A 12,911-nucleotide genomic window follows, 5' to 3' on the forward strand; every position below is an offset into this window, starting at 1 on the left:
ATCAATCTCCATCCCACACTCTGCTGCCTCTCTTAAACCTACAAAGTAGTTACCTCAGGTTTGCTAAGATCCGCAATAAGGCACTTTGGGTGTTTTACCTGCCTCTCCAATGATTCCTAATAGAAACAAAACAAAACAATTACTCCAGTGCGAGTGATTACTTGACAAACTATAAACCATACAGAACACTAAAAGCAATGGCTCTTTCCCAAAGGTCTGAAATAAATATGGTTGAACTAACAAGTTTTAACTGAAGATATAAAATAGCTACCATTCTCCGTTACCCCTTTCTCTTATTACCACACATTATTACTTTTTAAATGTTAAACGCAATTAGACAACCTGACCCACAAAATAAATTTAGGAAGAATTGATTAAAACATCTGTACACTTGAAAAAAATCTACTCTTTTAATTGAAAAGCAACCATATTTTTCTGATATCAAGTTATCAAGGCTTGTTATGCATGACAAGACTTCACTATGCAAAGTTAAAACTTTCTGTGTGAAGCAAAGAACACACAAAGGCAAAAACAAAACAAAAAATCAACCAACCAACCAACCAACCCCCAAGAAACAAAAATCCCCAAACACCCACCCAATCTCAATTTTACCTGAAGCATAAACTAATTAAAAAATTGGGGACAGTGGCAAGAGGAAGTAAAGCAGGGGCACATTTGACTAGCTGTAGTTATTTTAATCTGTTGTTTTGTTCTAACTTTCTAACTTTGGCTTGAACAAAGCATTGTAGAGGACAATAGCTAATAACTGTTCTGGAACAGAAAAGGCAATTAAGTTAAAACCTTGAAAACTTGCAAGAGAAATAAAGATTGTATCTTTTAGTTCATATAGAGAAGTGGCCTAAGGATTTAAGCAGCAGGAGACTGTAGTTTCTTAATACAACTAGCCTCTACATCCTCTCTCTGTAGATACTTACATTCTCCTTTAAATGTCAGTTTACAGGAATTATTTCATATTTCCAACATATGCATTGTTTCTTGAAATTAAAATTTAAAAACCTAGATTAACAAGTATGATAAATAAAAAATATTCCCTTTAACTTTAAAATGTAAGTAACTGAATAAAACATACACTGTTTCAATACTTCAATTTTCAAAAATATATTAGTTTTAACTTTTGTCTTAGTAAATAACTGTAAAAAGTATGATCAGATCTTTGATGATTACAAAGGTATAGTTCCTTTGACGAAATTTACATACCTCAATTATATGCATATAGTATTCTAGTTGTAAATTTTTCATTGACATCAGTTTAATTCCTTAGATTGATACTATTTCCCTCAAAGTGAGTGCAAATTAAAAAAACAAAATCTGTTCAGGCTTTAAATTAACTGTTTGTTTAACTGAGTATTTATTGCTTTTTTTTTCTCTTTTGCCATTCTTATTCTGTAAAGAAATATTTTTTAAGCAGTAAAAAAATACTTACAAAGTAAAATGTTTTAGGTGTCTTAACTTGGACAGCTATGCCTCCATGTAAGTAAGGTTCCAGTTCTGTAGTATCACCAATGCTAAAAGAAAATGGTGATACCACTAAAAGAAAACAAAAAAACAAAAAATGGTCACATATTGATATAGGTATTTAAATTTGAAGATTCATCATCATAAAAATGTTAATTTCCTCTAATTTATAAAATTAAGAAGGTCTCCATATAAATTTGTTTCTTGGGGTGTGTGGGAGTAGGAGGAAGTATGGGGGGGATAGACAAATTATTTTTCCAACCGGAACTCAAGGACTTAAAAACGGCCAAGAAAACTGAAAGGAAAAAAAAAGTAATGAGAGGTGCTTATTAAATATTTAATATAGCGTGGTAGTGGCTCATGAATAGACAGGCACATAAACACAAAAATTAGAAAATTCAGAAGTAGACTCACAGAGGCTACAATTAAGATGGCACCTCAAAACAGTGAGGAAATGATAATATGATTCTATAAATCTTTGGGGAAAAATGCTACCTAGCAAAGAATCTATCCCAAATGAGTAAAAGTTTTAAATGTAAAAAAAAAAAAAAAAAAAAAAAGCCAAAAATATTATAAAAGCATGGGAGAAAAATTTCTTTAAAACATTGTAGTGAGGAAGGCTTTTCTAATTATGACTCAAAATAAAAACCATAAAAAACATTTAAAAATTTGATATTATATATACACAGTAAAAACCAATCACAAGCAGTCACATGCTAAACTAGAAAAAAGTTATTTGTAATTTATATAAAAAAACTGGACAAATATGCCCAATATTTTAAGAGTTCCAAGAAATGGCTAAGAAAATAATCAACAGGTCAACAGGAAAATGAGCAAAGGATAGATGATTCACATTAAAGAAAAAAACAAATAGCTCTAAAACTTAAGAAAAGATCCTTAATCTCATTCATAATAGGTAAAATGCAAATTAAAATTATACTATGATACAACTCATTCCACATCAGGAAATGCTATGCATCCATAAAAGAAAATTTATAGGAACAAACCAAAAAGAATGCTCTGTAATTACTGATATAAAAATATCCAAATATTTTGCTTCATGAAAAGGCAAAGGGCAGATGTATATATAATATGCTACACTTCTGTAAAAAAGCAGAAGGAAAGCCTGGAAAGACACAAACTAAGAACAGTAAATGGGTGATAACTGAGTGGGAGCCACAGGTGGGCAGAAGTTGTCACTGTAAACATTTGGCTTTTATTGTTTTTGAACCATTTGCTTATTAAAAAAATAAATAAATAAACAGTAAGCCCTTTCTTCCCACAGGATGGAGATACACACACACACACACACACACACACACACACACATTAGTTTCAAGTGTACAAAACAATGTAATAGACATTTATACTCCTCATAAAGTGTTAACCTCCCTCCCCCTATGTACTATCCTTCTTATATAGTATATAGCTGTTACAATTCGACACTATTCCCTATGCTGTACTCCACATCCCATGGCACTATATATACATACATATATACATACATACACACACACACACACACACACACACAGATGTGTGTATATATATATTTAATTATAGCTGACATTCAGTATTATTCAGCTTCAGATTTAGGTGTACAGCGCCTTATATATTAAGTAGAGAAAAACGGTCAGCAAAATAAACATCAAACAGCTGCTGTTACCTCTGGAGAGTGGAGGTCTGAAAGAATACTCATTTTCAACTCTATTTAAACATATATTCATACACACACGCACACACACACACACACACACACATATCTACAATACACGTTTCAGCTATTTAAAAATGTTTTGCAAATAACAGAAAATTATCTTAGAGTAGTTAAGTACCAAATAATAAATGTTAAGAAAAAAAAATTTCATAAACAGCCACTCTATTTAAATATTCTCTCTCTGCCCAAAGAATTTTTGGGACAAAATGTGAATTTTGTTTATTTTCACTCTGTGATACCCAGTGGCTCCTCCTTTTATATGTATTCTCAAGTCTGATCCATCACCATAATCCATTATCGCATGGACCCCAAAATAACAAATTAATCCTAAACGATTAGCTGAGTCATTTTCTGCAAAAACAGATACAAATTCTTTAATATCAATGATCTGAACGTGTATTTTACATATTTAGATATAGAGTGGGAAACAAAATTCAATAGCTTTTTTCTTTTTTAGCCGAAGATGCTTAAATACAGATTCAAAGTTGTTTTTCTATAGTTCATGAGAGGAACTGAGTTTTCCTCTCCTAAGGATCCATTTTGTAGTCATTGAAAGAAAAAAATAGTAATCCATTTACTAGCCTGTACACTAATTACATAATTATACTTCCAAACGCCCTAAAGATAAAACTGACACATGTCAACTGAATAGGTATAAACTTGCCATCTTTGAGTTACAGATGTCTAGCAAAGTCTTAAAACATGGCTGGAGGAAAAATCACAAACCATGCAGACTTACACTGCGATGAATTCATTATCTTCAACTTTAAATGGGTCGTAAATGATGCCTGATAATCTTTCTATTTTTTAAGATGTTCATTCTCCTCAAATCTCTGGCCTTGGCACCTTTCCTCTCCTCTGTGCAATGATCTCATCTTAGTCCACTGAAAAAACAGATTCCTTCTATGTCTTTCTAACAAACCCACAAATTTGCCTGCAGTAGCATCCATTAATTTCTTTTATCCAAGCAACTGAACAAAACCATGTATCTCTACTTGAATACTTTACTGCCACCTCAGTCCAAAAGCCTAAACTGTACTCATTACCTTTTCTCCAAAACCTACTCCCTTTTTTGCATTCCCTACATGAATAAATAAGTTGCTCATGTTGGAATCTTCTTTTACCTACCATATGAGATATAAAGCGTCCTCCTAAATGTCTTAAGGCACTTGCTATCTCAACTCCCACTGCCAGCCCTGCCATATTATATCTTTTAGTTCCTTGAATTTTGTCTCGTCTTAGTATTTGTTTCTGTATAAAATAATCTTTTCACCACCTTCCTAAGCCAACACTGTCTTCAAATTTTAATCAAGATACCTTGTCTGTATTGCTGCTGCACCAAAACTGGGTAGGATTCCTTGCTAAGTTTAGAGCTCCCAGAATGCCTGTTACACCATCACTGCTTAATGTTAATATCGCCTCACCTGTATTGAATGTTCTGAGGCCAAGAACTGGATCATGTCTGTCTGAGTTGATGTTGTCCTCTCAACACTGAGTATAGTATCTGAACTACAAATGTGTTGAATAGTGAATAAATATAAATGAATTAATAAAACACACCAGCTTACCAGTTATTTGTCGTGTAGATCTGTTTAAGCCTGTCATTCCATTAATTTCTCTAAATGTTAAGAACTGTCCTGTCTCAAGTTTGTGAGGACGATTTTCAAGGCAAGTGACAATGCCAGGATTAGCCTAAAAATAAGAGTAATGTACTATTAAAGAAGTTCATGTATTCCCTTTCATACAAGTTCCCAGTCTCACATAAAAAGTACCATGTAATTATAAAATTCTCAAAACCACCAAAATTCCAAGCCATTCTTTTTCTCCCTCCGTAAAAGCAAGCCATTAAAGAATTGTCACAAAATAGTGACCAACTTATTATTTTATTATAAATATTTAAAGTATAATTTCTATGTTTGGGGGACACAGAGATTCCACATAGGAGCTCAAATATTTTATAGACTGAAGTTATCGACGTACGTTTTAAAGTCATGTTATAAGAAACTCTATGTACATAAAAGATGAGAGTCTAACTTTGAAGATTAAAAAGAGGTGAGAAAGCAGGATGGAGATTTAAGGCCAGGGAACTGGTAGTTTAAAGCTTGCTCAACACTTTAAAGCAAAGAAATATTGTGTAGCCCAGCTTATCAGGATAAAAATAGAAACAAATTGGCTTATGTCACCGAGGAGGATGGATGAGACAGGTCAAAGGCCTGGAAATTTCCTAATTGCATGTAATCCTACACACTGCTTGACTAAGGTGATAATTTAATCTACATGAAATCTAATGGAATTATCTTTCTCTCTTTCATAATTGCATAGATTCTAAAAATTCTCTTGCTGCTTAATGATTTGGATAAGAATAATAAAATCATGATTACACACAATGTTGATAAAATGAATGTAATGTGTGTGCAATTATTTCAAGAGGAATAGAATTCATAAGGACTTTACTAAGGAGAAATAATTTCTTGCAGATAAGTTAAATGGGACCATTTATGATATTTCCTAATTCTTTATGGATAACCTCTGTATTTCCTGCACTATTCAATAAAAGAAAATACCAATGCAATACAAGGATCCACACTCTCACTAGGAGCTTAATCCAACTGTATAATATTCTCAGGAACAAACTAAAAACAACTACAGAAGGTAAAAGACTGAATAATAAACCATTCTGTAAGTACAGAGATACACAGACTTTTTCAATGAATTTTTCTTAAAAAGGGGTGAGAAACGCAACATTACATTGGGTTTAAACATAAAGCATAAAGAGAGCACAAATACTGTTAGGTCAAAGTATATTATCATTCCCTTATATTGGCTTTTGATCTTTAATGTTAATTGATTATAAAGAGTGAAAATAAAGTTAATGATTTCAGATAAAAAGGGTAAAAATGAATCATGATTTTTCCAATTCTTTTAGCGAATAAAAAATTAAGCTTACATAGTATCAAAAGAATGTGGTTAGAAAATCAGACTTTTTGATTAGAAGATTAATTAATTCTAAATTTTCTTCCTCCTCTAAATAATTGTTTTAGAAATATAACAAATCAGAAAAGCTTTGGTCTATGATGACTTAACTGTGCATCCACAGTGTTGGGCCAGGCGACTTAGTACATCTATGACCTGACACAATAAACAATTCAGCAACTCCTGAGTCACAATTCATGTCCCATAGGAACACGACACAGGACAAAATTAAAATCAAAACTTACAACATAAGCAAATGTTGATCTATCAATTATTAAATAATGTTAGAAAGAATCAGGAATATTCTTAATATTCTAACTTCAATTTACCTTTAACAGAATGCAATCAAGAATTAACAAAACATTTCATTATGAATTTCCTTAAATTCTCGTAAAACTGAAAAATATTGCATCTTACAATATTTTGCTAATACCACCTTTTAAAAAACAGCATGCACATCAACTTCAAAAAATCAATCACATATATATAAAATAATATACATGTACAATCATACTTGCGTTATATTTGAAATGAAGATTTCTCTTGGTTCTTCTCCTGTTCTATCTAAAACTTCAAATTCATCACCAAAATCACAAAACAACCGTGACCAAATCCCATGTATATCTGCACTGATGAACTGTGAAATGATAAAAAGAAGTTCAGCGTATCTATTTATATAAAGAAATAATAAAGCTCAACTACCTTGGGCCCTTTGATGTCAATTCCATTTCTAATTAAATATATCATTTGGGATATAAAGTTAATCATGAACAGGATAATTTATTTGTCTGTAAATTGGTTCAGGAATCAAGGATATTGGTATGTGGGACTAGATATCCAGGGTTACAAAATTAGAGGTGACATCCATTCATCATCATTATACATTCTATGATTTTTAAATAACAAAAAGTAAGAGCATCACATTTGCCTTGTTTTTCTCTTGCCCTCCACCAAATCCCACTAGTGAAGTGCAGAGGGCACATGTAGTGGGTTCCTTTAGAGGAGAGGAACACTGAGCTTGGGGCACCCCCCTAACATCATGCAGAAATAATACTCTATTCTTTACCTAGCTTTTTTCTTCATAGGACTTGAAACTATGTATTCATTTCCTTGTTTACTGTATATGTTCCCTACTAGAAGGTAATTTTCATGAGTAGGAAAACGTACATGTCCTGTTCACTAATGTATTCCTAGTGCCTAGAACCGTTTCTAGTACACAGTAGATGCTCAATTAATAGTTGTTAAAAGAACCAATGTACCTCTTAAAAACCACCATCATCACATTTAAAGTTAGATGATGAATTCAGTATTTATTATCTTTTCTATTCCTAATCTTCATTCTTCCTTAGCTTTGGCAATTTGCCTATAAACCAAATTTTGATCATAGTTTTAAAAATAGGAAATAAATATGATACCAAAATTAGAGAGAAAAATAATACTGTGACTGTCCTTATGGAAAAAGACTTTCCTACGCATATATAACCCAAAAAGAAAAAATCTAAAAGTGAAAGTGTTCTTCCTTTGGTTAACTACATGTCATTATTAAGTGATGCTATTACCTTAATTGGAGGGCACCGAGAGCGACAAAAGTCATTGATTTTCTTCTGCAATGGAAGTCTGATCTCAGTCAATACCACACACTGTTGAAAAGACAAAAATAAAGTTTGGAGAATATACAATTATTTTAATGTACAACTTCTAAATCAGAAGCATTTCAGTTTGCATTATGCTAAAAACATACTGTTTTCCTTGTAAAAAAAATAGTATCCTATTGTATTCCATTCTAAGGTTAGTATCTTCAGAGGTATGAAATAACAAAAGTAAAAACAACACAGGGGAAAACCTACCCATATTAAATTAAACTACCATTATGGACCACATAATTAGAAGCAAAACTTAATTTCCTACATGGTATTTATGTACTTCAAATGGTTGCAGATTTTGTATGTTACTGCCACGAAAATACTAATACACTTATCAGAATATTAATTTAATGCTAACTTAAAGGGGTAACAATTGCATTTTTAAAGAGATACATTAGTTGGCTTAGCTTTCTTTTACTTCAGAGATTCAACAGACTCACAATATAACTACTTTTACTTTATGACAATTTTATTAGGGAAACCAACAAGTTCTGTAATAAGCAAATTATTATAATTTTTAATGCCTACTTTTTTTTTTATCATTACCCTGTAAAATAAGTAGAGAAGATTTTATAATCAGGTTTTATCATAAGTTAGACTTATAAAGGTCTTTGCAAGACTTACAATACTTCCTCAGGGTCATTTGTCCATCAATCAGCAAAAGCAGAGCTAGACTCTCAATCCAGAGCTTTCCTTGCTGCTGGTTTCCATGACTTATATAACTTAGTTTTATCCAAGTGTGGATTTAGTTTAATTTATCTAGCTCAGAATATGGTGTGCTTCCTACAGGGAGATATCCCTTCACAGATCTCTCATTTTTTATACATCTCACTAGGTATGCCATGAATGCAGGGCTCTGGCCATATTTTTACTAGGGTCATTTCTCAGGATTGTATTTGCCTCATGTAACCTGAGAAATGAGGTAATGTCTCTCCTCTGGGATAAAGCGCAAGCATGTTTACTGCTTGCTATAAAGCAGTAGGTGCCCCAAGCTCAGTGTTCCTCTCCTCTAAAGGAACCCATTACATGTGCCCTCTGCACTTCACTAGTGGGATCTGGTGGAGGGCAAAAGAAAAAACAAGGCAAATATGATGCTCCTACTTCTTACCATGCTCTGAATAGTAAAGTCCTTAACACGTTGCGTACGGATCACGAGAATCTTCGTTTTTTTCTGAGCCATGCATTAAGGATGGATAATGAGAATTCTCGTTTTTACTGTTGACTCTTTTTACTTTGCATATTTGATTGAATTATTTGTGTTTTGTTAATATCTAACGGGCAAATGTCGTTAATGAATAAAGTCTGCATCATATGTACTTTTTAGGATTCATATTATTTTTCTTTTCTAAAAAAATAGTGATTTTGAATCGGATACATTTTTCCACCCATGAGTCATTTCACGTGTTACATTCACAACAGTGGATGTATGAATAAACAGAGTTTTCCAGAACTGTAGTGATTTGTTTATAACATTTGGAACCTTAGTATCCCTTAGGCAATTTTGAATTATGTTATTTTTGGAAAAACACCGAATTATTTTATTTAACTCTTCGGTGATACCTCATGAAATACATATTGTAACCTCGTCAATGCAAAGTTATAGGAAGTTGAAAGGAATTATTTTCATATTATTGGCCATAGTTACGCAACAATGCTACCATGCATTGCTATGTTCGACGTATCATGCATTGCTATGCAACAATGCTACCATCTGGAGCCCATAGTGGGAAGAGGAAAGAAAAAATATCACACACGGGTGTGTAAAGTGTGCGCATAAAAAAAGTGAGAAGTGAAACTCAATACATATGCAATTTTTGCCGTGTCCCCCTGCACAAAGGAAGCTGCTTTCTGCAGTATCACACCAGGAGGGATTACTAACATCATAGGTGAGTAAATCCTAAAAAATTCCATAGAAAAATAATAAATGACATAGAAGCATTTACGCTTTAAAGAGAAGAGTGCATTTTAAAGTAGTTTCTTTTAAAAACCTGCCAGAACAGAGGGGTATGAGGGATTTAAACCCCGCCATACGCAACGTGTTAAGTCTGTAACCCAGAATCTCCTGCATTCTGCCAGCATTCATCAAACAGTAACAGGTTAACTTAGCTAGTAAATAGGGTAAAATTAATCCCCAGACTGAACATAAACTGAATCTAATTTGTGTTTCGTCAAAGCTATAAAAGTCTCAGCCATAATTTATTTGAATAGCTTTTCCTAATACTCTCCTTCCAGAAATTCAATCTCATGAATTGGAACATTTCATTCAAACTCTCATTTACTTTTTCTTTCTTATGTTCTCTTATTTCTGGGTGCAGTAATCTCAATAATTTCCTCAGCTCTATCTTTCAATCCACTAATTCCTACTCTAGCTGTATCTATCCACTGTTTAATCTTTTCATTGAGTTTTAATTTTTAAGACTATATTTTCATTTCTGAAGTTCTATTTTCTTCTTTAATCACACCTGCTTGATTGTTTCCAATGTCTTATTTTCATATTGTATATTTAATCACTTTTTTAAAGATTTAGTTTGAATATCTATATTTTATAGTATATATCCAATAATTCCATTATCCGAAACTCTTGAAGGTTTAATTCTATTGTTTGCTACATCCACTGACTCTTGATCATGCTGAACTTTTTCTTGTCTTGTTCTTTTGTATTGTGAACTCATCTTCGAAGGGGATTTATAAATTGAAATATACTGTAGCCTAGTCAAAGGTATGTTTCTTTAGGTCTATTTAGTTTTGTTTCTGTGTGGTATTCCAGGGTATCACCAGTTTAGTACTACTTTTTATGTTAAGTTCTCAGCTTGGGAAACTTTACTACAAAGGTTTATAAAGTTGAACTCTAAATTTATATGGTTATGAATTCCCAGGGAAGATCTTTATTTTTCATCCACAGCTCAAGAGGAAAAAGACAGGCTTCTTGTTCTGATAGGCAATGATTATTCTTATCCACCCTTTCACTGAGGGTGTAGCTCTCTGAGATTTCAGCTTTACAAAGATGGGGTAGATCTCAATTCCATTTCTCAATCTCATGTAGACCTATTTTGTATCTTCTGTTTCTGTGTGACCATTAATTCCTAAGAAATATGGTTGAGACAGGCAACCTCATCCCTGAAAGTGACCACAAAAGCCAACAGTTTACTGGTCTTTTAGCTACCTATTCATTTTTGGTCTCTGAGCACTTCCCTTATATTATTTAGCACTCAAGTAGTCATTTACAAGAAAGTTTATCAAGCACTTCTATTATAAGAAGGTTATTAACTTTGTAGCAGGATAGATTTCAAGTTATCCAGTCCAGAATGGAAGTCTACACTGATTTTTAAATAGGTATGATTATTTTAAGAAATTCATATTTTGGCCATCATCCAATGTTTCTGGCACATAGCTCCTAAAACTCTTGTAATTTCTTATATAAGAGGGATAGGGAAAAAAAAAAGGGGGGATAGGGGCATATTTTGTTGTAATATTTAGGTTTGTCGCAGTTCCTGAAACAACTCCAGAGTGACAAAGGTGAAATGAACGTCTTTCTTTATATGTAATAAGTCTCTTTCACCCATACCTGAGTTTATGTTAATGCGGTGACTTTTGGAAAGCCTCTACGGATTGGAGCTGGTTGCCAGGGAACCAACCTTGTGATCAGAGGGTCAAAACTTTTAGCCCTATCTCCCAAACCTCTAGGGAGGGGAAGGGCATGGAGATTGACTTAATCACTAATGGCCAATAACTTAACCATTCACGTTTGCATAATGAAGTCTACATAAAAATCCCTGAAATAGTGGCTCAGAGAGCTTCTGGGTTCGTGAACATGTGGAGGTGCTGAGAAGGTGGCATACATGGAGAGAGAGCATAGAAGCTCTGTACCCTCTTCCCCATACCTTGCCTTATGCATCTCTTCCACCTGGCTGTTCCTGAGTTATGGCTTTTTATAATGAACTGGTACTTTAGTAAGTAAACTGTTTTCCTTAGTTCTGTGAGCCATCCTGGCAAATTAATTGAACCAGAGCAGGGGAGGGGGTGTGGGAACCTCTGATTTATGGCTAGTCCTCAAAAGCACAAGTAACAACCTGGACTTCTGATTGGCATCAGAAAGCGGGTAGAGAAGGTATTCTTGTGGGACTGAGGCCTTAACCTGTGGATCTGAAACTGTCTTCTCCAGATAGTTTGAGAACTGTTAAAGAGAAAAACCACAGGCCCAAAATGGTGTCATTTGTGCTAAAAGAAGTTAAGATTTATTTATATTTAGATAATTATAGAATCTTGAGATGTAGCACCCTGTTGTATTTTATAGTAAGACACACAATCCCAAAGTGCACCCTTATTGTGCCAAGCAGAAGGCAGACTCGAGTCAAAGCTCATGGAGCAGAACCCAGACTCGAGTTAAACTTCAGTCTGGAATAGCAGAACTCCAGCTGATATGCAAATGTATAACAAAGAATGAAATGCATGTTGCCATAAACCACTGAGTCTTGGGTAGTTATTTATGCACATTACTATGAAAATATTATAGCTGACTGATACAATAGCTTTGTCAGAAGTTCCTCGGTCCTTTCCCTAAAATGGAGCATTTGAAATGTATTATTCTAAAGCAAGTCTTTTAACCTGAATTTTTTTGTTCTGCTTAATAGACTAGGTTAAATTAGTTATATTAATATTTAACAATTTGCCTTGGAATCTGCCAATAATATCTAATATAAAATGGAGTACCAACCTGGTATTTATCCAAGAAGGAGAGATCAGTAGTTTCAGTTAAAGAAACAGAAGATGCTGTGACATGAACGTATGGATTTAGTTCTGCAATATGTTGAAGAACAGCTTCAGCCCTAAGATTAATAAAAATAAATAAATAAATAATCGATCTTTACTATTCTTTCATTCAACATACTCAATCTCTCAAACTTAGACAGCAAAGTGTCCAAGAAGAATGACATTAGAAGAAACTGAATGTTACAAAATTTCAATGGAAATTTAATAAACTGTAGAGGAAGAAAGAAGCTAAGATTTATTTATATTTATAGATAATGATACGATTTTTAGATGTAGCATACTATTGATATTCCATAGTAAGACACACAATCTCAAAGTGCACCCTCATAGTT

General features: G+C 33.3%; 1 protein-coding gene across 1 annotated transcript in view; it reads right to left on the reverse strand.

Annotated features, from left to right (window-relative positions):
• Window positions 1-12,911, reverse strand: part of UBA6 (ubiquitin like modifier activating enzyme 6) — a 73,228-nt gene that overhangs the window by 36,375 nt on the left and 23,942 nt on the right. The window contains exons 6-11 of the mRNA XM_019748064.3: window positions 12,524-12,635; window positions 7,726-7,806; window positions 6,681-6,803; window positions 4,762-4,885; window positions 1,445-1,548; window positions 54-116 (exon numbers count right to left, since the gene is read on the reverse strand). Coding sequence (XP_019603623.3) covers window positions 54-116; window positions 1,445-1,548; window positions 4,762-4,885; window positions 6,681-6,803; window positions 7,726-7,806; window positions 12,524-12,635 — 607 coding nt within the window. The remainder of the gene's footprint in view (window positions 1-53; window positions 117-1,444; window positions 1,549-4,761; window positions 4,886-6,680; window positions 6,804-7,725; window positions 7,807-12,523; window positions 12,636-12,911) is intronic.

The sequence above is a fragment of the Rhinolophus sinicus genome, chromosome 1 (assembly GCF_057876585.1).
Source record: "Rhinolophus sinicus isolate RSI-liver-muscle chromosome 1, RSI-T2T, whole genome shotgun sequence".
NCBI classification, from domain to species: Eukaryota; Metazoa; Chordata; class Mammalia; order Chiroptera; family Rhinolophidae; genus Rhinolophus; species Rhinolophus sinicus.